Raw genomic sequence first — 23,299 nt, forward strand, 5'->3', positions numbered from 1 at the left:
TATTTTGTCTTGAGCTGCCATAGGCTGGTCATATATAGCATTTTGGAGCGGTTGTGCTATTTCAGCATAATTAGCAATCCATTGTCTGCAAAAATTAGTCATACCTAAGAAAGACATCATTTGTTTTTTGGTTGTAGGTTTTGGTGCTTGTAAAATAGCTGTTTTCCTTTTTTCGTCTAGATGTTTACCTGACTGTGAAATATTAAAACCTAAATATTTTACAACCGTTTGCCACAATTGTAATTTATTTTTGCTGACCTTATGTCCTTGTTCAGCTAAGAACTTTAATAGAGCTAAGGTATCTGTTTTGCAATCTATTTCAGTTTTAGACGCTATTAAGATGTCATCCACATATAATAGTATCTGGCTTTTACACGGGGGTTCAAATTTTGCTAAGTTTGCAGACATGGCCATAGAAAAGATAGTTGGACTTTCACAGTAACCTTGAGGTATTCTCGTGTATGTATATTTTCTACCCTCAAACTGGAATGCAAACCAGAATTGTGAATCTCTATGTACTGGAACTGAGAAGAATGCGTTTGCCAGATCTATTACTGAGAAGTATTTTACTTTCGGGTCCAGATCGTTTAATAAAGTATGTGGATCAGGAACTAAAGGAGCTCTTGGTATTATTGCTCGATTTACTGCTTGCAGATCCTGAACCATGCGCCATCCTTGTGACGGTGCCGCCTTCTTTACAGGGAATAATGGTGTATTACATGGTGAATCTGGACACTCTCTGATTATCCCTCCAGCCAATAAATCCTTGATTATTGGCCGTATTCCTGTTATTGCTTCTTGTTTCAATGGATATTGTCTTTGGTAGGGCCTAAATGAACCCTTCGGGGTTATTTCTACTGGTCATATACCCCGTATTAGCCCTACATCTGCTGTCCCTTTAGACCATAGTTTTTCAGGAACAACTTTCAGTTCCTCTTCTTCTTTATCAGTCAGTAAGTATCATTCTGTCATTTGAGACATTTGTATTTTTGTCATCCTGCAGGCTTCCATGCCCAACGGGGTTGGAATTACTCCTATTCCTAATTTTTCCATTAAATCTCTCCCTAACAGATTCACTGGACACAGGTTTGAGATTGCAACCACTGCTAAGACTGTTGTATTTGTCTTTAGATCGGTAATTGACACCGGTTGACTATGTGTCCTGTCGCAGATTTAACCTTCATGCCTTTACCATGTTGGAGTGGCAGTCTATCACCGCCTTCATCTTTTCTGATTATTGTTCTACATGCTCCCGTATCGCATAGAAAACGAGTTTTATGATTATTAACCAACAGAGTGACTATCGGTTTTTGATTCATGCTTAAAAATATTTCAGCGCTTTCTAGTGAACATACTTCTTCCTCCTCATCTTCTGTGTCTTGGTGTGTGTGTGTGTGTGTGTGTGACTGTGCATGACCTGATTTATTGGCTAGTCACGCCGATGAATCATCAACTCGTCTGGGTCTCCCTGCTCCTCCTCTCCCCCGCCAGCCTCCTTGACCTCTGCCCTTTGGAGCTTTACAGTCTTGAGCCCAATGTCCAAATTTACCACAATTGTAGCAGTTCTCATCTCCTCCAAATCTCCGTCTTCCCCGTCCTTCTCCTCTTCCTCTCCCTCTCCAGCCTCCACGATTGACATTGCCTCGGAAATACACATCAATGAATGAATTAGCATAATTTTCATCATCATCATCATCCATGACAAATATTTCACTTGCCTTTTTTGTTCCACCTTTCTTGTTTTTCTTTTCTTTCAGTACGTTCTCTGCGTGTACTGCATGGTCAGTCGTAGCTTGTATCCCAGCAGTTCCAACACCAATTAGGTGCTTCCTTATAAACTGTGAGATCTCTGGCTTCATTCCATTCAGGAATGCGTTTTTTAGCTGCATATTATAGGGACCGTTGTCTGCATTATCCTGTTGTAAGCCGCTGTTTGCTGCAAACACTATTTTCAGTCTCTCTAGGTAAATCAACACACCTTCATCTGCATTCTGTACACACCGTGCTATTTTGCTATAGTCTGCTCTTCCCTGAAAATGAGTTATTATTCTTTGAATTAAAGCATCAATTCGGACAGTCCATTGAGCGTTGGTATATGGTATGGCAACATTGTTGTGAAATGGGTCCCATGTTCCCTTAATCAAACACCAATCTTGTTTTACAATGCACCTTAGTATTCTTTCTGCCTCTAAAGTGTTAAGCTGGAAACTGTTACACAATCTTTGAAACTGTTCTCTAAACTCTCCTGTGTTTTCCCTAGGGTGTGGGACCCCGCATGCTGCGTCTTTCACGTCTCCCTCTGTCCACGCTCTATACACTCTTATTGTTGCGCCTTGCCCATCCCCGGCTCTCGGGTTAGGCATTTCTATCATCGGATACATTTCTTCTTGTATGTTCAAACTCAGTGACTCCCTTGGTGGGGAGAGTATAGGCATGGTAGGAAGGTTATAAGAGTCATAGAACTTACCAGACCTCGTTGTTTTTGGACTTCCTGTAGCTGTTTCTGTCGGTGCAGGAGCGGTGAGAGTAGATGCAGAGAGAGAAGGAGGGCGAAGGACTTGAGCTGAGGCTTGGGCATGAGGCGGTGGTGGCTGAGGGATGTTGTACGGGGGAGGGTGGAGACCCAGAGGCACATACTTGTCATCCTGTTTATCTCGGTTGGAGTACAAAACAGGATAAAGTTTATTACATACTGAATCTTTTTCTTTTCCTTTTTCTCCTTTTCTTCCTATCTTTTCCTCTCTTTTCTCAGTTTCTTCTTTACATTGTCTCACTTTCTTTTCTTTCTGCTTCTGCATTCCTCTCTTCCTTGTTTCTGCCTCTTCTAACCATGCTTTCGCCTGTGTGTATCCCTCTTTGTTCTGCCTTTTCTCACTTCCCTTTAACCTTTCCTCTATTTTTTTTCTACCAATTCTCTGCATTCTTCCACCTGCAACTTTCCTTTAAACCTTTTTCCCACTTCTTTATATATTTTACATTATCTAGAGCTTTCTGGCTCATTCATTTTGCATCTCATTTATATTGAACCTCGTCAGGTTCACAACAATATTTAAAAAAAAACAACAACAATCTAAAACAACTATTACAATTTCCCAGCTTGAATTTGTTAGTTATTTGTTTATTTATTTATTTATTTATCTATTTAATTATTTTCAATACGTATTTTATTTAAACGTTTTTTTCTATTTTACCGGTCTTTTTATTTCTTTCCTTTTGAGTACTCTTACCTATGGGTCTCTAACCCTTTCCCTGACGTCTTTTTGTTTTCGCAGGCCTTCGGGATTAGTTTAATCCTTGTCCTTCCAAAGACAGTTTACCTGGATTTAGGGTCCTGCCCTAAATCTAAGAGAGTCCTGCTCCCCCAAGCCTGGGCTTGATTCTATTTATTTCCTTTTTCCTATTAGGTCCTTTGACCTATTCTAAGAGATCGATCCCCCAAGTTCCCGACTTGCTTTACTTATTAGAAATTTCTTACCCTTTCGATGAGTCCCTGACTCTGTTTGCCTGGCTGGTCCGTCTCCCCTCTGTGGTTGGCCCCGTCACCGCCCCCTCTTCAGAGGACCTGGCCTCCTGTCCCAAACGAGGCTATATGAGCCCCGCGGTGGAGGTCTTTCAGAGGGTTTCTATTTCCTCTGCCTTAAGGTCTTCAGGTCCTCTTGTACGAAGAGAGGGAAAGATATTGGGGCCCCACGTTGGGCGCCAAAGTGTTAAAATAATTACCCGTTGGTATAGAACTGGAGGAAGGAGATCGGAGTCAGCTCAAGGTCCAAACAGGGATTTAATCTTGATCAAGAGGAGAATTCACAGAACAACATGCTGGTCTGTTGCAAAGTGTAGACTCAAAATGTTGTGAGACGAACATGATATTTATCCATCTTCTTGTGGGTGTGTTTTCACTCAGTTCACAGGGATGGAAGTCATAAACTCCGATGTTTATCTAAACCTTGCATGGGTCGCAAACCCCACCTGGGTCATAAACCACACCCATGTCGCAAAACACCCATGTCGCAAAACACCCATGGGTTGCAAAACACACACAAATGGCCACAGGCCACACGTCACAGGTCACAGGACACATTTACATTCACCAAACCTTCTCATGTGTAAGTCTTCAGTTCAGATGCCTCTCATCAAGAAGTACAACATTTCCATATCAATCACCTGACATAAAATCTTCAAATGTGGTCAACCTGAACTTCAGGAGATGGAAACATGAGAAAAAGTCCAAAACCAACCTCAACACTTCTATGAAACATGACTGATATTATGTTGCACACTAAAATAAAACCTCTAATCAGTGAGAATCAAAAGGACAACAGCTAATAAAGAAATCCATTCAGCCATTTCAATACATAGCAGGAGTCATTTTGTCACATTTTCCCCATAAACTTAATTTCACCACAATAGGCACTTATGTCCATTTGGATTTGGAGCTCTTTCTCTCTTTGAACAAGCCAATGGGGACGCTCCAACCGACCGACCAATGACCTCAAAGGGCCCGCCCCCACTCTGCTGCGGTCCAATCAAGTTCTGAATACCAGAAACCTTGGTAACCCCTCCCTCCATCTGCTATAAAAACAGCTCGTCTCTGCCTGTTGGTCAGAGCTGCTGCTGACTTTGTTCAGAGAAACTCTTTGTTCACTGAGAGGAGAAATGGAACACAAAAGACTCAACCTGGACCAGGAAACCTTCTCTTGTTGCATCTGTTTGGATCTACTGAAGGACCCGGTGACTATTCCCTGTGGACACAGCTACTGCATGAAGTGTATTGAAACCTACTGGGATAAGAAGGAGATCCACAGCTGCCCTCAGTGTAGTCAGGCCTTTACACCGAGGCCTGTCCTGCTGAAAAACACCATGTTGGCAGTTTTGGTGGAGGAGCTGAAGAAGACTGGACTCCAAGCTGCTCCTGCTGGTCTCTGCTATGCTGGACCTGAAGATGTGCCCTGTGATTTCTGCACTGGGAGGAAACTGAAAGCCCTCAAGTCCTGTCTGGTGTGTCTGGCCTCTTACTGTGAGAAACACCTCCAGCCTCATTATGAATCACCAGCATTCAAGAAACATCAGCTGGTGGAGCCCTCCAACAAGCTCCAGGAGAACGTGTGCTCTCGTCATGATGAGGTGATGAAGATGTTCTGCCGTACTGATCAGCAGTCTATCTGTTATCTCTGCGCTGTGGAGGAACACAAAGGCCACGACACAGTCTCAGCTGCAGCAGAAAGGACTGAGAGGCAGAGAGAGTTGGATGTGAGTCGACTAAACATCCAGCAGAGAATCCAGGACAGAGACAAAGATGTGAAGCTGCTCCAACAGGAGGTGGAGGCTATCAACCACTCTGCTGATAAAGCAGTGGAGGACAGTGAGGTGATGTTCACTGAGCTGATCCGCCTCATGGAGAAAAGACGCTCTGACGTGAAGCAGCAGGTCAGATCCCGGCAGGAAACTGAATTGAGTCGAGTCACAGAGCTTCAGGAGAAGCTGGAGCAGGAGATCAGTGAGCTGAAGAGGAAAGACGCTGAGCTGGAGAAGCTCTCACACACAGAGGATCACAACCAGTTTCTACACGACTACCCGTCGCTGTCACCACTCGGTGAGTCCACACACTCATCCAGCATCAACACCCGTCCTCTGCGCAACTTTGAGGACGTGACAGCGGCTGTGTCAGCGGTCAGAGATGACCTGCATGATGTTCTGACAGAGAAATGGATGAAGGTCTTAGCTAAGGGGACTGATGTGGTTGTTTCACTGCCGCAACCAGAGCCCAGGACCAGAGCTGAATTCTTAAAATATTCATGTGCACTCACACTGGATCCAAACACGGCACACATAGACTTGATATTATCTGAGGGGAACAGGAAAGTAACAATGACGGTACCAGGACAGACCGTTCGTAATCACAGAGACAGATTCCAAGATTGGAATCAGGTCCTGAGTAGAGAGAGTCTGACTGGACGCTGTTACTGGGAGGTGGAGAACACTGGGGGGTTAATTTCTATAGCAGTCGCATACAAGAGTAACATCAGAAAAGGTAACCTGCAAGAAGTTGGGTTTGGATACAGTGATAAATCTTGGGCATTAGCAAGTGACAATAAGAGATATGAACTCATTCACAACAAAGTCCTAACTCGCGTCTCAGGTCCTCCGTCCTCCAAAGTAGGAGTGCACCTGGATCACGGAGCAGGTATACTGTCCTTCTATAGGGTCTCCAAGACCATGACTCTCCTCCACAGAGTCCAGACCAGGTTCACTGAGCCTCTCCATGCTGGATTTTCTTTAGATTTCTGTTACGGGGAATCTGTTGTGCTCTGTAAACTCAAATAGACAGAAGTCAGTTAACAGTTGAATTCAGTCTTTTAACTCTTCAACCCATTGTGTCTCCATGTTTGCTGCGGATTGTTGGTTCTTCACTGCTCTGAGATCAGTAGTCAAACATGACAGTTGATAATGTTCATGATAAAAAAAAGTTATATTGGTACTGTAAACTACAATATTGGTATTTTGAAATTGAAACTGCAATAAATTTCTGAAAGCTCAATATTTTCGCACACATTTTTTTCCATTTTTGTTCATGAAGGGGTTTTTGTTTAATTTAGATGTAATGAATCACATTAAGTACACAATGTGTAGTTAGCGATAACCTCATTTAGTCAGACTGGTTGAAGTAAAACAATATTTCCCAAGACTACAATCAAACAACAGACACTGAAATCCTTATGTCAAAAAAGGCAATTTTGTAAACTCAAAGAAAGCCATAAAACATTCACTTTGAATGTAAGGCATCACATTTTATTTGATTTATGGATTACATATAATTTCCCACTGAGGATCAAACATGCCTCCTGACACAAACCAGAAAAAAATAGGAATTTTCAAAACTTCTGTCAAACTTCAGAATAACAGGTCACTGTGACAAGCAAAAGTCTTTGAAAATGGCAAATTTGTTCTGATATGGATAGTAGAGACTGCTGCCTGCATGTTGATGACATGAATGCAAACTGAGCAATTGATCCCTCTTGATTGGCTGGAGTTGCCTCGGTGGTCGTGGGAGAATTTTCCCAGTGGATTAGGCCTACTGGGTTTTTCACACTCACTTTCATTGATTGTTGTTGTGACTCATTGTATGCATGTATTTTTCATACATAATTATCACTTGATTGTCCGAACAAACATCGTTACATTTCAAAGGAGGTGACCAGAAAGTGAGTTGTTGTCAGTAGACGACTCTGCTTTTGTCTCAAAGAGGCTCACATTGATCAGCGACTGCAAACCTAAACTCCACTCACCACTTGCACCTGGACAACGACCTGAAGGAATTGTGCATTTTGAAAGAAAATGGGACAGTGTTGACACCAAGGAGGACTTTGTCCATCCTGGAGAGGGAGGTTAACTGGCCGGTCATGAGAAACCACTGGACTTTACCTGCTCAGCAGCAAACAGCAGACCCCAATCCAGAAGGACTCAAGGAACCAGATCTGCTTCTTTTGGTGACTGAATCCATCGATCTGTAGTATTGATACACTTTACTTGTGATGTCATTTCATTCATAGCATCCTCTCGTTTCACAACTAATCAACAGAAAGCACACTTCATTATTTGATCTGAAATGTAAATGTGTAAACATCACCTGACATAAAATCTTCAAATGTGGTCAACCTGGACTTCAGGAGATGGAAACATGAGAAAAAGTCCAAAACCAACCTCAACACTTCTATGAAACATGGCTGATATTATGTTGCACACTAAAATAAAACCTCTAATCAGTGAGAATCAAAAGGAGAACAGCTAATAAAGAAATCCATTCAGCCATTTCAATACATAGCAGGAGTCATTTTGTCACATTTTCCCCATAAACTTAATTTCACCACAATAGGCACTTATGTCCATTTGGATTTGGAGCTCTTTCTCTCTTTGAACGAGCCAATGGGGACGCTCCAACCGACCGACCAATGACATCAAAGGGCCCGCCCCCACACTGCTGCGGTCCAATCAAGTTCTGAATACCAGAAACCTTGGTAACCCCTCCCTCCATCTCCTGCTATAAAAACAGCTCGTCTCTGCCTGTTGGTCAGAGCTGCTGCTGACTTTGTTCAGAGAAACTCTTTGTTCACTGAGAGGAGAAATGGAACACAAAAGACTCAACCCGGACCAGGAAACCTTCTCTTGTTGCATCTGTTTGGATCTACTGAAGGACCCGGTGACTATTCCCTGTGGACACAGCTACTGCATGAAGTGTATTGAAACCTACTGGGATAAGAAGGAGATCCACAGCTGCCCTCAGTGTAGGCAGACCTTTACACCGAGGCCTGTCCTGCTGAAAAACACCATGTTGGCAGTTTTGGTGGAGGAGCTGAAGAAGACTGGACTCCAAGCTGCTCCTGCTGGTCTCTGCTATGCTGGACCTGAAGATGTGGCCTGTGATTTCTGCACTGGGGGGAAACTGAAAGCCCTCAAGTCCTGTCTGGTGTGTCTGGCCTCTTACTGTGAGAAACACCTCCAGCCTCATTATGAATCACCAGCATTCAAGAAACATCAGCTGGTGGAGCCCTCCAACAAGCTCCAGGAGAACGTGTGCTCTCGTCATCATGAGGTGATGAAGATGTTCTGCCGTACTGATCAGCAGTCTATCTGTTATCTCTGCGCTGTGGAGGAACACAAAGGCCACGACACAGTCTCAGCTGCAGCAGAAAGGACTGAGAGGCAGAGAGAGTTGGATGTGAGTCGACTAAACATCCAGCAGAGAATCCAGGACAGAGACAAAGATGTGAAGCTGCTCCAACAGGAGGTGGAGGCTATCAACCACTCTGCTGATAAAGCAGTGGAGGACAGTGAGGTGATGTTCACTGAGCTGATCCGCCTCATGGAGAAAAGACGCTCTGACGTGAAGCAGCAGGTCAGATCCCGGCAGGAAACTGAATTGAGTCGAGTCACAGAGCTTCAGGAGAAGCTGGAGCAGGAGATCAGTGAGCTGAAGAGGAAAGACGCTGAGCTGGAGAAGCTCTCACACACAGAGGATCACAACCAGTTTCTACACGACTACCCGTCGCTGTCACCACTCGGTGAGTCCACACACTCATCCAGCATCAACACCCGTCCTCTGCCCAACTTTGAGGACGTGACAGCGGCTGTGTCAGCGGTCAGAGATGACCTGCATGATGTTCTGACAGAGAAATGGATGAAGGTCTTGGCTAAAGGGACTGATGTGGTTGTTTCACTGCCGCAACCAGAGCCCAGGACCAGAGCTGAATTCTTAAAATATTCATGTGCACTCACACTGGATCCAAACACGGCACACAGAGACTTGATATTATCTGAGGGGAACAGGAAAGTAACAATGACGGTACCAGGACAGACCGTTCGTAATCACAGAGACAGATTCCAAGATTGGAATCAGGTCCTGAGTAGAGAGAGTCTGACTGGACGCTGTTACTGGGAGGTGGAGAACACTGGGGGGTTAATTTCTATAGCAGTCGCATACAAGAGTAACATCAGAAAAGGTAACCTGCAAGAAGTTGGGTTTGGATACAGTGATAAATCTTGGGCATTAGCAAGATAACAGAGAGACAATAAGAGATATGAACTCATTCACAACAAAGTCCTAACTCGCGTCTCAGGTCCTCCGTCCTCCAAAGTAGGAGTGTACCTGGATCACGGAGCAGGTATACTGTCCTTCTATAGGGTCTCCAAGACCATGGCTCTCCTCCACAGAGTCCAGACCAGGTTCACTGAGCCTCTCCATGGTGGATTTTCTTTAGATTTCTGTTACGGGGAATCTGTTGTGCTCTGTAAACTCAAATAGACAGAAGTCAGTTGAATTCAGTCTTTTAACTCTTCAACCCATTGTGTCTCCATGTTTGCTGCGGATTGTTGGTTCTTCACTGCTCTGAGATCAGCTGTCAAACATGACAGTTGATCATGTTCATGATAAAAAAAAAGTTATATTGGTACTGTAAACTACAATATTGGTATTTTGAAATTGAAACTGCAATAAATTTCTGAAAGCTCAATATTTTCGCACACATTTTTTCCCATTTTTGTTCATGAAGGGGTTTTTGTTTAATTTAGATATAATGAATCACATTAAGTACACAATGTGTAGTTAGCGATAACCTCATTTAGTCAGACTGGTTGAAGTAAAACAATATTTCCCAAGACTACAATCAAACCACAGACACTGAAATCCTTATGTCAAAAAAGGCAATTTTGTAAACTCAAAGATAAGCCATAAAACAAGTATTTTTATTCCTTGGCCATGATGGGACACAATCTGGATTTGCATCATGTTTCACATTCACTTTGAATGTAAGGCATCACATTTTATTTGATTTATGGATTACATATAATTTCCCACTGAGGATCAAACATGCCTCCTGACACAAACCAGAAAAAAATAGGAATTTTCAAAACTTCTGTCAAACTTCAGAATAACAGGTCACTGTGACAAGCAAAAGTCTTTGAAAATGGCAAATTTGTTCCGATATGGATAGTAGAGACTGCTGCCTGCATGTTGATGACATGAATGCAAACTGAGCAATTGATCCCTCTTGATTGGCTGGAGTTGTCTCTGTGGTCGTGGGAGAATTTTCCCAGTGGATTAGGCCTACTGGGTTTTTCACACTCACTTCCATTGATTGTTGTTGTGACTCATTGTATGCATGTATTTTTCATACATAATTATCACTTGATTGTCCGAACAAACATCGTTACATTTCAAAGGAGGTGACCAGAAAGTGAGTTGTTGTCAGTAGACGACTCTGCTTTTGTCTCAAAGAGGCTCACATTGATCAGCGACTGCAAACCTAAACTCCACTCACCACTTGCACCTGGACAACGACCTGAAGGAATTGTGCTTTTTGAAAGAAAATGGGACAGTGTTGACACCAAGGAGGACTTTGTCCATCCTGGAGAGGGAGGTAACTGGCCGGTCATGAGAAACCACTGGACTTTACCTGCTCAGCAGCAAACAGCAGACCCCAATCCAGAAGGACTCAAAGAACCAGATCTACTTCTTTTGGTGACTGAATCCATCGATCTGTAGTATTGATACACTTTACTTGTGATGTCATTTCATTCATAGCATCCTCTCGTTTCACAACTAATCAACAGAAAGCACACTTCATTATTTGATCTGAAATGTAAATGTTTAAACATCACCTGACATAAAATCTTCAAATGTGGTCAACCTGAACTTCAGGAGATGGAAACATGAGAAAAAGTCCAAAACCAACCTCAACACTTCTATGAAACATGACTGATATTATGTTGCACACTAAAATAAAACCTCTAATCAGTGAGAATCAAAAGGAGAACAGCTAATAAAGAAATCCATTCAGCCATTTCAATACATAGCAGGAGTAATTTTGTCACATTTTCCCCATAAACTTAATTACACCACAATAGGCACTTATGTCCATTTGGATTTGGAGCTCTTTCTCTCTTTGAACGAGCCAATGGGGACGCTCCAACCGACCGACCAATGACCTCAAAGGGCCCGCCCCCACTCTGCTGCGGTCCAATCAAGTTCTGAATACCAGAAACCTTGGTAACCCCTCCCTCCATCTCCTGCTATAAAAACAGCTCGTCTCTGCCTGTTGGTCAGAGCTGCTGCTGACTTTGTTCAGAGAAACTCTTTGTTCACTGAGAGGAGAAATGGAACACAAAAGACTCAACCTGGACCAGGAAACCTTCTCTTGTTGCATCTGTTTGGATCTACTGAAGGACCCGGTGACTATTCCCTGTGGACACAGCTACTGCATGAAGTGTATTGAAACCTACTGGGATAAGAAGGAGATCCACAGCTGCCCTCAGTGTAGTCAGGCCTTTACACCGAGGCCCGTCCTGCTGAAAAACACCATGTTGGCAGTTTTGATGGAGGAGCTTAAGAAGACTGGACTCCAAGCTGCTCCTGCTGGTCTCTGCTATGCTGGACCTGAAGATGTGGCCTGTGATTTCTGCACTGGGAGGAAACTGAAAGCCCTCAAGTCCTGTCTGGTGTGTCTGGCCTCTTACTGTGAGAAACACCTCCAGCCTCATTATGAATCACCAGCATTCAAGAAACATCAGCTGGTGGAGCCCTCCAACAAGCTCCAGGAGAACGTGTGCTCTCGTCATGACGAGGTGATGAAGATGTTCTGCCGTACTGATCAGCAGTCTATCTGTTATCTCTGCACTGTGGAGGAACACAAAGGCCACGACACAGTCTCAGCTGCAGCAGAAAGGACTGAGAGGCAGAGAGAGTTGGATGTGAGTCGACTAAACATCCAGCAGAGAATCCAGAACAGAGACAAAGATGTGAAGCTGCTCCAACAGGAGGTGGATGCTATCAACCACTCTGCTGATAAAGCAGTGGAGGACAGTGAGGTGATGTTCACTGAGCTGATCCGTCTCATGGAGAAAAGACGCTCTGACGTGAAGCAGCAGGTCAGATCCCGGCAGGAAACTGAATTGAGTCGAGTCACAGAGCTTCAGGAGAAGCTGGAGCAGGAGATCAGTGAGCTGAAGAGGAAAGACGCTGAGCTGGAGAAGCTCTCACACACAGAGGATCACAACCAGTTTCTACACGACTACCCGTCGCTGTCACCACTCGGTGAGTCCACACACTCATCCAGCATCAACACCCGTCCTCTGCGCAACTTTGAGGACGTGACAGCGGCTGTGTCAGCGGTCAGAGATGACCTGCATGTTCTGACAGAGAAATGGATGAAGGTCTTAGCTAAAGGGACTGATGTGGTTGTTTCACTGCCGCAACCAGAGCCCAGGACCAGAGCTGAATTCTTAAAATATTCATGTGCACTCACACTGGATCCAAACACGGCACACAGAGACTTGATATTATCTGAGGGGAACAGGAAAGTAACAATGACGGTACCAGGACAGACCGTTCGTAATCACAGAGACAGATTCCAAGATTGGAATCAGGTCCTGAGTAGAGAGAGTCTGACTGGACGCTGTTACTGGGAGGTGGAGAACACTGGGGGGTTAATTTCTATAGCAGTCGCATACAAGAGTAACATCAGAAAAGGTAACCTGCAAGAAGTTGGGTTTGGATACAGTGATAAATCTTGGGCATTAGCAAGTGACAATAAGAGATATGAACTCATTCACAACACAGTCCTAACTCGCGTCTCAGGTCCTCCGTCCTCCAAAGTAGGAGTGTACCTGGATCACGGAGCAGGTATACTGTCCTTCTATAGGGTCTCCAAGACCATGACTCTCCTCCACAGAGTCCAGACCAGGTTCACTGAGCCTCTCCATGCTGGATTTTCTTTAGATTTCTGTTACGGGGAATCTGTTGTGCTCTGTAAACTCAAATAGACAGAAGTCAGTTAACAGTTGAATTCAGTCTTTTAACTCTTCAACCCATTGTGTCTCCATGTTTGCTGCGGATTGTTGGTTCTTCACTGCTCTGAGATCAGTAGTCAAACATGACAGTTGATCATGTTCATGATTAAAAAAAAAAGTTATATTGGTACTGTAAACTACAATATTGGTATTTTGAAATTGAAACTGCAATAAATTTCTGAAAGCTCAATATTTTCGCACACATTTTTTCCCATTTTTGTTCATGAAGGGGTTTTTGTTTAATTTAGATATAATGAATCACATTAAGTACACAATGTGTAGTTAGCGATAACCTCATTTAGTCAGTCTGGTTGAAGTGAAACAATATTTCCCAAGACTACAATCAAACCACAGACACTGAAATCCTTATGTCAAAAAAGGCAATTTTGTAAACTCAAAGAAAGCCATAAAACAAGTATTTTAATCCTTGGCCATGATGGGACACAATCTGGATTTGCATCATGTTTCACATTCACTTTGAATGTAAAGCATCACATTTTATTTGATTTATGGATTACATATAATTTCCCACTGAGGATCAAACATGCCTCCTGACACAAACCAGAAAAAAATAGGAATTTTCAAAACTTCTGTCAAACATCAGAATACAGAATATTGTCTTTGAAAATGGCAAATTTGTTCTGATATGGATAGTAGAGACTGCTGCCTGCATGTTGATGACATGAATGCAAACTGAGCAATTGATCCCTCTTGATTGGCTGGAGTTGCCTCGGTGGTCGTGGGAGAATTTTCCCAGTGGATTAGGCCTACTGGGTTTTTCACACTCACTTCCATTGATTGTTGTTGTGACTCATTGTATGCATGTATTTTCCATACATAATTATCACTTGATTGTCCGAACAAACATCGTTACATTTCAAAGGAGGTGACCAGAAAGTGAGTTGTTGTCAGTAGACGACTCTGCTTTTGTCTCAAAGAGGCTCACATTGATCAGCGACTGCAAACCTAAACTCCACTCACCACTTGCACCTGGACAACGACCTGAAGGAATTGTGCATTTTGAAAGAAAATGGGACAGTGTTGACACCAAGGAGGACTTTGTCCATCCTGGAGAGGGAGGTAACTGGCCGGTCATGAGAAACCACTGGACTTTACCTGCTCAGCAGCAAACAGCAGACCCCAATCCAGAAGGACTCAAGGAACCAGATCTGCTTCTTTTGTTGACTGAATCCATCGATCTGTAGTATTGATACACTTTACTTGTGATGTCATTTCATTCATAGCATCCTCTCGTTTCACAACTAATCAACAGAAAGCACACTTCATTATTTGATCTGAAATGTAAATGTGTAAACATCACTGTTAAAATAATTACCCGTTGGTATAGAACTGGAGGAAGGAGATCGGAGTCAGCTCAAGGTCCAAACAGGGATTTAATATTGATCAAGAGGAGAATTCACAGAACAACATGCTGGTCTGTTGCAAAGTGTAGACTCAAAATGTTGTGAGACGAACATGATATTTATCCATCTTCTTGTGGGTGTGTTTTCACTCAGTTCACAGGGATGGAAGTCATAAACTCCGATGTTTATCTAAACCTTGCATGGGTCGCAAACCCCACCTGGGTCATAAACCTCACCCATGTCGCAAAACACCCATGTCGCAAAACACCCATGGGTTGCAAAACACACACAAATGGCCACAGGCCACACGTCACAGGTCACAGGACACATTTACATTCACCAAACCTTCTCATGTGTAAGTCTTCAGTTCAGATGCCTCTCATCAAGAAGTACAACATTTCCATATCATATCCCTCCTGTTTATGCTGATTCTAAGCATAATCATAACATACATTTTGTGAAGTGTGAGAGCGAAAACCCTATCAGGCAGTTCAAAACATTCTTATTATCCATTATCCTTCTAGAAAGGGAAACTCTCTCACGGTCCCGCTGCCCCGGCAACCACCCACAGGTACTCCATTTAACAAGGCACAGAAATTATATAAAAATAAGCATAAATTCAAAAGCATTTTGATTACATTGTTGCCCCCAAAAACAAAACATAAATGTCCTCGCCAAGCTAGTCAACCTATCGGGCTTGGCTACGGACCTATCCCTACCTAGTTAAACTATCCCTTGCACGTAAAAAGAACAAAAGAAATGGGGTCACCTTCAATATGTACAAATGCTGTGAATATTTTTCTCCTAAGTGGCTCTAGTCGGCCAATTCAGAAAACTACAACTTCAGTTAGATTTTCTGTAGTCTCATCATAATCAGTAGAATAAACATATAACAGCAATTATCTCTTAGTCCGTAGTGTCCTTATCCTCATCAAAGAGGTTACCATATAAATCATCATCTGTCAGATCAGAAGTAACATTTTCTTGCTGCATTCTCATAGTCCCCTCGGTGATCATCGGTGGTGGGGATCCTTTCATACAGCATAGTTGTTTTAGTCACAGCGGTGTCAATGAGTCTCTGTAACAGTCCTCTCAAACAGGGGATACAACAACATCCACAAACGATTAGAATGGTAATCATTACGGTTACAGATAACATCATAGTTTTTATAGAACCTGCCCATTTTCCAAAAATGTCCTGGAGCCATCCTGTCAGAGGATCTTCAAAACCAGAGTTTTCAGCTAACTCTGCAGATAGGGAGGTCAATCCATTCAACGCCTTAGTGATGCTGCCATCAGGTGCTGTATTGTTAGGAATAAACGTACAACACATATCTCCAAACATTTTACATACTCCTCCTTTTTCAGCCAACAACATATCTAACGCCATCCTATTCTGCCATGCCATTAAACTAGTCTTATCTAACTGTTGATGTATGCCCCCAATTACTTCCTTAGTGTAATTTAAAAATCTTTGTTGGTTATAATAGACGTAATTTATCCAATCCACATTCTTATTAACGGTTACCCACCAAGCCAGGAGTGATTCAAATCCTGCAGCAACCTGATTTCTGGCTTTAAACTCATCAGGAACACCTCGAGGAACACCAATTGCATCTATATAAACTCTGCTGTCAAAAGATCCTGCTGGTGCATTTCTTTTTGTTCGTAAATTATGTATCGCCACTTTTTCTAATGCCATTGTGTCATATGGTAAAATATATGTCGGCATTAATAATTGTACCATAGCACAAGTTCCCTTCCAATCAGTTGGTAATTTTGCTCTGAGTATCTTACCTCCACAGAACCACCATACATCAGCTCTGGCCATGGTTTGATCATTCACTATGTCATCAGTGACATTGCTCTCGCCCTTAATTACATCAATGATGGTTTTACAGGTTGTCAATACTCCTACTGACACAGTACCTCTGTTTCGTGTCAAGCAGGTATAATTCCCGGTGTATGGCGTAAACCAAGGTGGTTTAATCTGTGATGACACTGGAGGGAACAGAAGTTTCAAAGTGGTGCAGTTTGTAGCACTCTCTGATTTGTATAATTCTAGCATGCAACGAAAACCTTTTGGATCATTATCTGGATTAAGGGGAAAAGGCACTGTGCCTAACCCCGGCCTGGCTGCTGCACATGCTAGACAATTGGAAGAGGATAACTTGCTGTTTCGGGCTGTGTGAACGATCCGTTGTAGCCATACATTTGAGTCTGTGAATCCTGTTTCTAGGGCATACGTTTCCTTCATATTTCTTATGTCTATATATTTTACAGGATTATTTTTCATCGAAGTCGGTTTGGTTGGTGTGGCTGTTACAGATGTTGTCTGATCTCTCGGGCTTGGGGACACTATTATATGGAATATCCCAACCTTGTTTATTCCACTCCCCCATGCTCCCAACACATATGTTCCGTTATCAGTGCGTTTAGGAGTCTTGTTTGTTTTGCAAATATTTTGTTTTGCAAATATCTTGATAATTTTCAGTCGGTTTTTCAAGTTAGAATTTGGGTTGTATCCCCAATCCCGTGGTCCTGTATTAGCAATTACCCAACTCCACTTCTCGCACGCACACCCACCTATATGAACAGCTCTACCCCACGCTTTTCTATATGTGCTGCATACCTCCGTGGTGACACAGATATAATTTTCTGTCTCCGGCCAGTGAAAGTGTTGTCCTGAACAGGGGAAAACCTGACATGCATCAATCTGAGCAATGCAATTCATCCCTTAAGTACATTTTATTATCACTGCACCTCTACTAGTGTCCCACCTGGATTGTATTCCTATAGCTCTTTCCCTCATTTTATCGTATACCTGGCCATGTGTCCCTATATTTGAAATAAGGAATGCAATTGTGGTCACACATAAAACAGTTATCAAGCATAGCTTTAAATCCGGCATGGTGAATGTTTCTACTTATCTGACAGTGGTATTTGTGCTCTTTTGCAGTGTGTGAGATGGATCCAAGTCTGTCTTTCAGCTATGCGGACTGCTGTGGGTGTAGACAGTAACACTTGATAGAGTCCTTCCCAGCGGGGAGCTGACCAATCCTTTCGCCTCAGGACTTTGATAAACACCCAATCTCCTGGGTTTATTGGCCCTCCTGTTGGTGCTGGATCTGTAGGAGGAGATACTGTAGACATAACACTTTTGTTCTTCATCATTTTTGACATGTAGTCAACGATTGTTTCAGTCAATCTTGTATCATCTCCCTTTGTATCTATTAGCGGTACCCTAAATGGCCTTCCATATAATATTTCAAATGGTGATAATCCTGTACTGTTAGGTTGAATGTGTAAGCTTAATGCTACAGCTGGTAGACATGTTACCCAACTCTTCCCTGTTTCTTCCATAGCCTTCCTCAGTTTTGCTTTAATAGTTCCATTGTTTCTTTCCACCAGTCCTGCTGACTGTGGATGATAACTACAATGGAACCTGAGTTGGATTGAAAATATTTCCGATAGCTTTTGTATTACTTGATTCCTAAAATGAGGACCGTTATCACAATAAATCTTTTCTGGAAAACCATACCTTGGAGCTATTATTGTAGCTAAAATTTTGGCCACAGTTATTGCATCATTGTTCACTGTTGGTGTAATTTCTACCCATTTGGAGAACATATCCACTATTACTAAACAGTATTTCTTTCCTTCAGCTTTGTTTAATTCAATAAAATCCATACAGATACATTGGAATGGGTATGTCGCTTCTGGGAATTTACCTGGTTTAGGACGTAGTCTACCTTGAGCATTATGTTTAGAGCAAATCAATCATGAGGCACAAAAATGTTTTGTGTAATTGTGAAATCCATATGTAGTAAAAATGTTCTCTATTGTGGATACCATCCCTCCTGTTGAGACATGGGTAATCCCATGACTCAATATCGCAGCAAATCTAAATAAATTTTTTGGTAGTATAGGCTTTCCGTCGAGGCTCTCCCAAATCCCCGTTTCTGTCTGTGTGGCTCCTTTATTTCGCCACATGTTTTTTTCAGTCTCAGGTGAACTATTTTGCATGTCTCTCAAAATGTCATGATCTATATGTGTAAGCGTAGTCTCAGTAGTATAAATGTCATCTACATTTTTCTGAGTAGCAGCCGCTCGTTTTGCTTCCTCGTCCGCTTTTTTATTTCCCATTGAAATAAAATCTTTACCCGTAGTATGTGCAGCACACTTGCATATTGCAACTTTTCTTGGCAGTTGAATGGCATCCAGTAGCTGCAAAATGAGATCTTTATGTGTAATAGGTTTCCCTGTAGATGTTACCATGCCTCTATTTTTCCACTGTTGTGCAAACACGTGAAGTGTCGAGAATGCATACTGGCTATCTGTATATACAGTTATATCTTTATTTCTCCCTATTTTGCACGCCTCTGTAAGTGCAACAAGTTCTGCTGCCTGCGCAGAGAAATGCGACGGTAAGGAGCCTGACTTCAAAACCTTGTCAGATGTTACTACAGCATATCCACTTACATTTGTCCCGTCAGGATTCTTTTTACATGAGCCATCTACAAATATCACAATATCAGCAGCATCAAGTGGTACATCAGTGAGATCTGGTCTTGGTAAAACTCTAGCACTAGTTTCTCCTACACAATCATGTGCTATTCCATCTGTTTCATTTGGTAGCAGGGTTGATGGGTTTAATGTAGTGCATCTCTCTATAGTGAGATGTGGCTGTGACAGTAGGATAGTCATACAACTAAGATGTCGCGCTGGTGACATAAAGGCTATTTTGTTCTGCATTAGAAGTGCTGAGACCGCATGTGACACCAGAAGTGTCAGTGGGTGAAATAACACTATAGAAGCAGAACTCTGCACACTGAGTGCAGCTGCCTGTACTGCCTGCAAACAAGGTGGCATAGCCTTTGTGATGTTATCAAGTTTTGATGAATAATATGCAATAGGTCTCTGTTTTCCTCCAAATGGTTGTGTTAGAACACTAGTCATAAAACCAGATCTTGCATCGCAAGTCTGAACAAATGGCTTTGAGTAATCAGGGAAAGCTAATACTGCAGAGCTCACTAGAACTTGTTTGAGTCTAACAAAAGCATCATTAGTTTCTTGAGTCCATGTTATTTTGTCTTGAGCTGCCATAGGCTGGTCATATATAGCATTTTGGAGCGGTTGTGCTATTTCAGCATAATTAGCAATCCATTGTCTGCAAAAATTAGTCATACCTAAGAAAGACATCATTTGTTTTTTGGTTGTAGGTTTTGGTGCTTGTAAAATAGCTGTTTTCCTTTTTTCGTCTAGATGTTTACCTGACTGTGAAATATTAAAACCTAAATATTTTACAACCGTTTGCCACAATTGTAATTTATTTTTGCTGACCTTATGTCCTTGTTCAGCTAAGAACTTTAATAGAGCTAAGGTATCTGTTTTGCAATCTATTTCAGTTTTAGACGCTATTAAGATGTCATCCACATATAATAGTATCTGGCTTTTACACGGGGGTTCAAATTTTGCTAAGTTTGCAGACATGGCCATAGAAAAGATAGTTGGACTTTCACAGTAACCTTGAGGTATTCTCGTGTATGTATATTTTCTACCCTCAAACTGGAATGCAAACCAGAATTGTGAATCTCTATGTACTGGAACTGAGAAGAATGCGTTTGCCAGATCTATTACTGAGAAGTATTTTACTTTCGGGTCCAGATCGTTTAATAAAGTATGTGGATCAGGAACTAAAGGAGCTCTTGGTATTATTGCTCGATTTACTGCTTGCAGATCCTGAACCATGCGCCATCCTTGTGACGGTGCCGCCTTCTTTACAGGGAATAATGGTGTATTACATGGTGAATCTGGACACTCTCTGATTATCCCTCCAGCCAATAAATCCTTGATTATTGGCCGTATTCCTGTTATTGCTTCTTGTTTCAATGGATATTGTCTTTGGTAGGGCCTAAATGAACCCTTCGGGGTTATTTCTACTGGTCATATACCCCGTATTAGCCCTACATCTGCTGTCCCTTTAGACCATAGTTTTTCAGGAACAACTTTCAGTTCCTCTTCTTCTTTATCAGTCAGTAAGTATCATTCTGTCATTTGAGACATTTGTATTTTTGTCATCCTGCAGGCTTCCATGCCCAACGGGGTTGGAATTACTCCTATTCCTAATTTTTCCATTAAATCTCTCCCTAACAGATTCACTGGACACAGGTTTGAGATTGCAACCACTGCTAAGACTGTTGTATTTGTCTTTAGATCGGTAATTGACACCGGTTGACTATGTGTCCTGTCGCAGATTTAACCTTCATGCCTTTACCATGTTGGAGTGGCAGTCTATCACCGCCTTCATCTTTTCTGATTATTGTTCTACATGCTCCCGTATCGCATAGAAAACGAGTTTTATGATTATTAACCAACAGAGTGACTATCGGTTTTTGATTCATGCTTAAAAATATTTCAGCGCTTTCTAGTGAACATACTTCTTCCTCCTCATCTTCTGTGTCTTGGTGTGTGTGTGTGTGTGTGTGTGACTGTGCATGACCTGATTTATTGGCTAGTCACGCCGATGAATCATCAACTCGTCTGGGTCTCCCTGCTCCTCCTCTCCCCCGCCAGCCTCCTTGACCTCTGCCCTTTGGAGCTTTACAGTCTTGAGCCCAATGTCCAAATTTACCACAATTGTAGCAGTTCTCATCTCCTCCAAATCTCCGTCTTCCCCGTCCTTCTCCTCTTCCTCTCCCTCTCCAGCCTCCACGATTGACATTGCCTCGGAAATACACATCAATGAATGAATTAGCATAATTTTCATCATCATCATCATCCATGACAAATATTTCACTTGCCTTTTTTGTTCCACCTTTCTTGTTTTTCTTTTCTTTCAGTACGTTCTCTGCGTGTACTGCATGGTCAGTCGTAGCTTGTATCCCAGCAGTTCCAACACCAATTAGGTGCTTCCTTATAAACTGTGAGATCTCTGGCTTCATTCCATTCAGGAATGCGTTTTTTAGCTGCATATTATAGGGACCGTTGTCTGCATTATCCTGTTGTAAGCCGCTGTTTGCTGCAAACACTATTTTCAGTCTCTCTAGGTAAATCAACACACCTTCATCTGCATTCTGTACACACCGTGCTATTTTGCTATAGTCTGCTCTTCCCTGAAAATGAGTTATTATTCTTTGAATTAAAGCATCAATTCGGACAGTCCATTGAGCGTTGGTATATGGTATGGCAACATTGTTGTAAAATGGGTCCCATGTTCCCTTAATCAAACACCAATCTTGTTTTACAATGCACCTTAGTATTCTTTCTGCCTCTAAAGTGTTAAGCTGGAAACTGTTACACAATCTTTGAAACTGTTCTCTAAACTCTCCTGTGTTTTCCCTAGGGTGTGGGACCCCGCATGCTGCGTCTTTCACGTCTCCCTCTGTCCACGCTCTATACACTCTTATTGTTGCGCCTTGCCCATCCCCGGCTCTCGGGTTAGGCATTTCTATCATCGGATACATTTCTTCTTGTATGTTCAAACTCAGTGACTCCCTTGGTGGGGAGAGTATAGGCATGGTAGGAAGGTTATAAGAGTCATAGAACTTACCAGACCTCGTTGTTTTTGGACTTCCTGTAGCTGTTTCTGTCGGTGCAGGAGCGGTGAGAGTAGATGCAGAGAGAGAAGGAGGGCGAAGGACTTGAGCTGAGGCTTGGGCATGAGGCGGTGGTGGCTGAGGGATGTTGTACGGGGGAGGGTGGAGACCCAGAGGCACATACTTGTCATCCTGTTTATCTCGGTTGGAGTACAAAACAGGATAAAGTTTATTACATACTGAATCTTTTTCTTTTCCTTTTTCTCCTTTTCTTCCTATCTTTTCCTCTCTTTTCTCAGTTTCTTCTTTACATTGTCTCACTTTCTTTTCTTTCTGCTTCTGCATTCCTCTCTTCCTTGTTTCTGCCTCTTCTAACCATGCTTTCGCCTGTGTGTATCCCTCTTTGTTCTGCCTTTTCTCACTTCCCTTTAACCTTTCCTCTATTTTTTTTCTACCAATTCTCTGCATTCTTCCACCTGCAACTTTCCTTTAAACCTTTTTCCCACTTCTTTATATATTTTACATTATCTAGAGCTTTCTGGCTCATTCATTTTGCATCTCATTTATATTGAACCTCGTCAGGTTCACAACAATATTTAAAAAAAAACAACAACAATCTAAAACAACTATTACAATTTCCCAGCTTGAATTTGTTAGTTATTTGTTTATTTATTTATTTATTTATCTATTTAATTATTTTCAATACGTATTTTATTTAAACGTTTTTTTCTATTTTACCGGTCTTTTTATTTCTTTCCTTTTGAGTACTCTTACCTATGGGTCTCTAACCCTTTCCCTGACGTCTTTTTGTTTTCGCAGGCCTTCGGGATTAGTTTAATCCTTGTCCTTCCAAAGACAGTTTACCTGGATTTAGGGTCCTGCCCTAAATCTAAGAGAGTCCTGCTCCCCCAAGCCTGGGCTTGATTCTATTTATTTCCTTTTTCCTATTAGGTCCTTTGACCTATTCTAAGAGATCGATCCCCCAAGTTCCCGACTTGCTTTACTTATTAGAAATTTCTTACCCTTTCGATGAGTCCCTGACTCTGTTTGCCTGGCTGG

At 42.3% G+C, this 23,299-nt stretch overlaps 2 protein-coding genes and 1 pseudogene across 3 annotated transcripts; all 3 read left to right on the forward strand.

The window, feature by feature from the left end:
- Positions 1-4,653: 4,653 nt before the first annotated feature.
- On the forward strand, positions 4,654-6,321 carry LOC311012427 (tripartite motif-containing protein 16-like; the record flags this gene model as incomplete). The annotated part of the gene is made up of 1 exon (XM_084007889.1): positions 4,654-6,321. One exon carries the CDS (start codon positions 4,654-4,656, stop codon positions 6,319-6,321), a length of 1,668 nt encoding a protein of 555 aa, XP_083864015.1.
- Positions 6,322-8,119: 1,798 nt separating this feature from the next.
- On the forward strand, positions 8,120-9,796 carry LOC311012428 (tripartite motif-containing protein 16-like; annotated as a pseudogene). Its single transcript has one exon. The product of its transcript is annotated as a tripartite motif-containing protein 16-like (transcript).
- A 1,850-nt stretch (positions 9,797-11,646) lies between these two features.
- LOC311012430 (tripartite motif-containing protein 16-like) lies at positions 11,647-13,311 on the forward strand (the record flags this gene model as incomplete). Its single annotated transcript, XM_084007892.1, has 1 exon — positions 11,647-13,311. The coding sequence occupies one exon, from the start codon at positions 11,647-11,649 to the stop codon at positions 13,309-13,311; it is 1,665 nt and encodes a 554-aa protein (XP_083864018.1).
- Between the last annotated feature and the right edge of the window lie 9,988 nt (positions 13,312-23,299).

This window comes from Eutrigla gurnardus, assembly GCF_963514095.1.
Source record: "Eutrigla gurnardus genome assembly, chromosome: 4".
Lineage (NCBI taxonomy): Eukaryota > Metazoa > Chordata > Actinopteri > Perciformes > Triglidae > Eutrigla > Eutrigla gurnardus.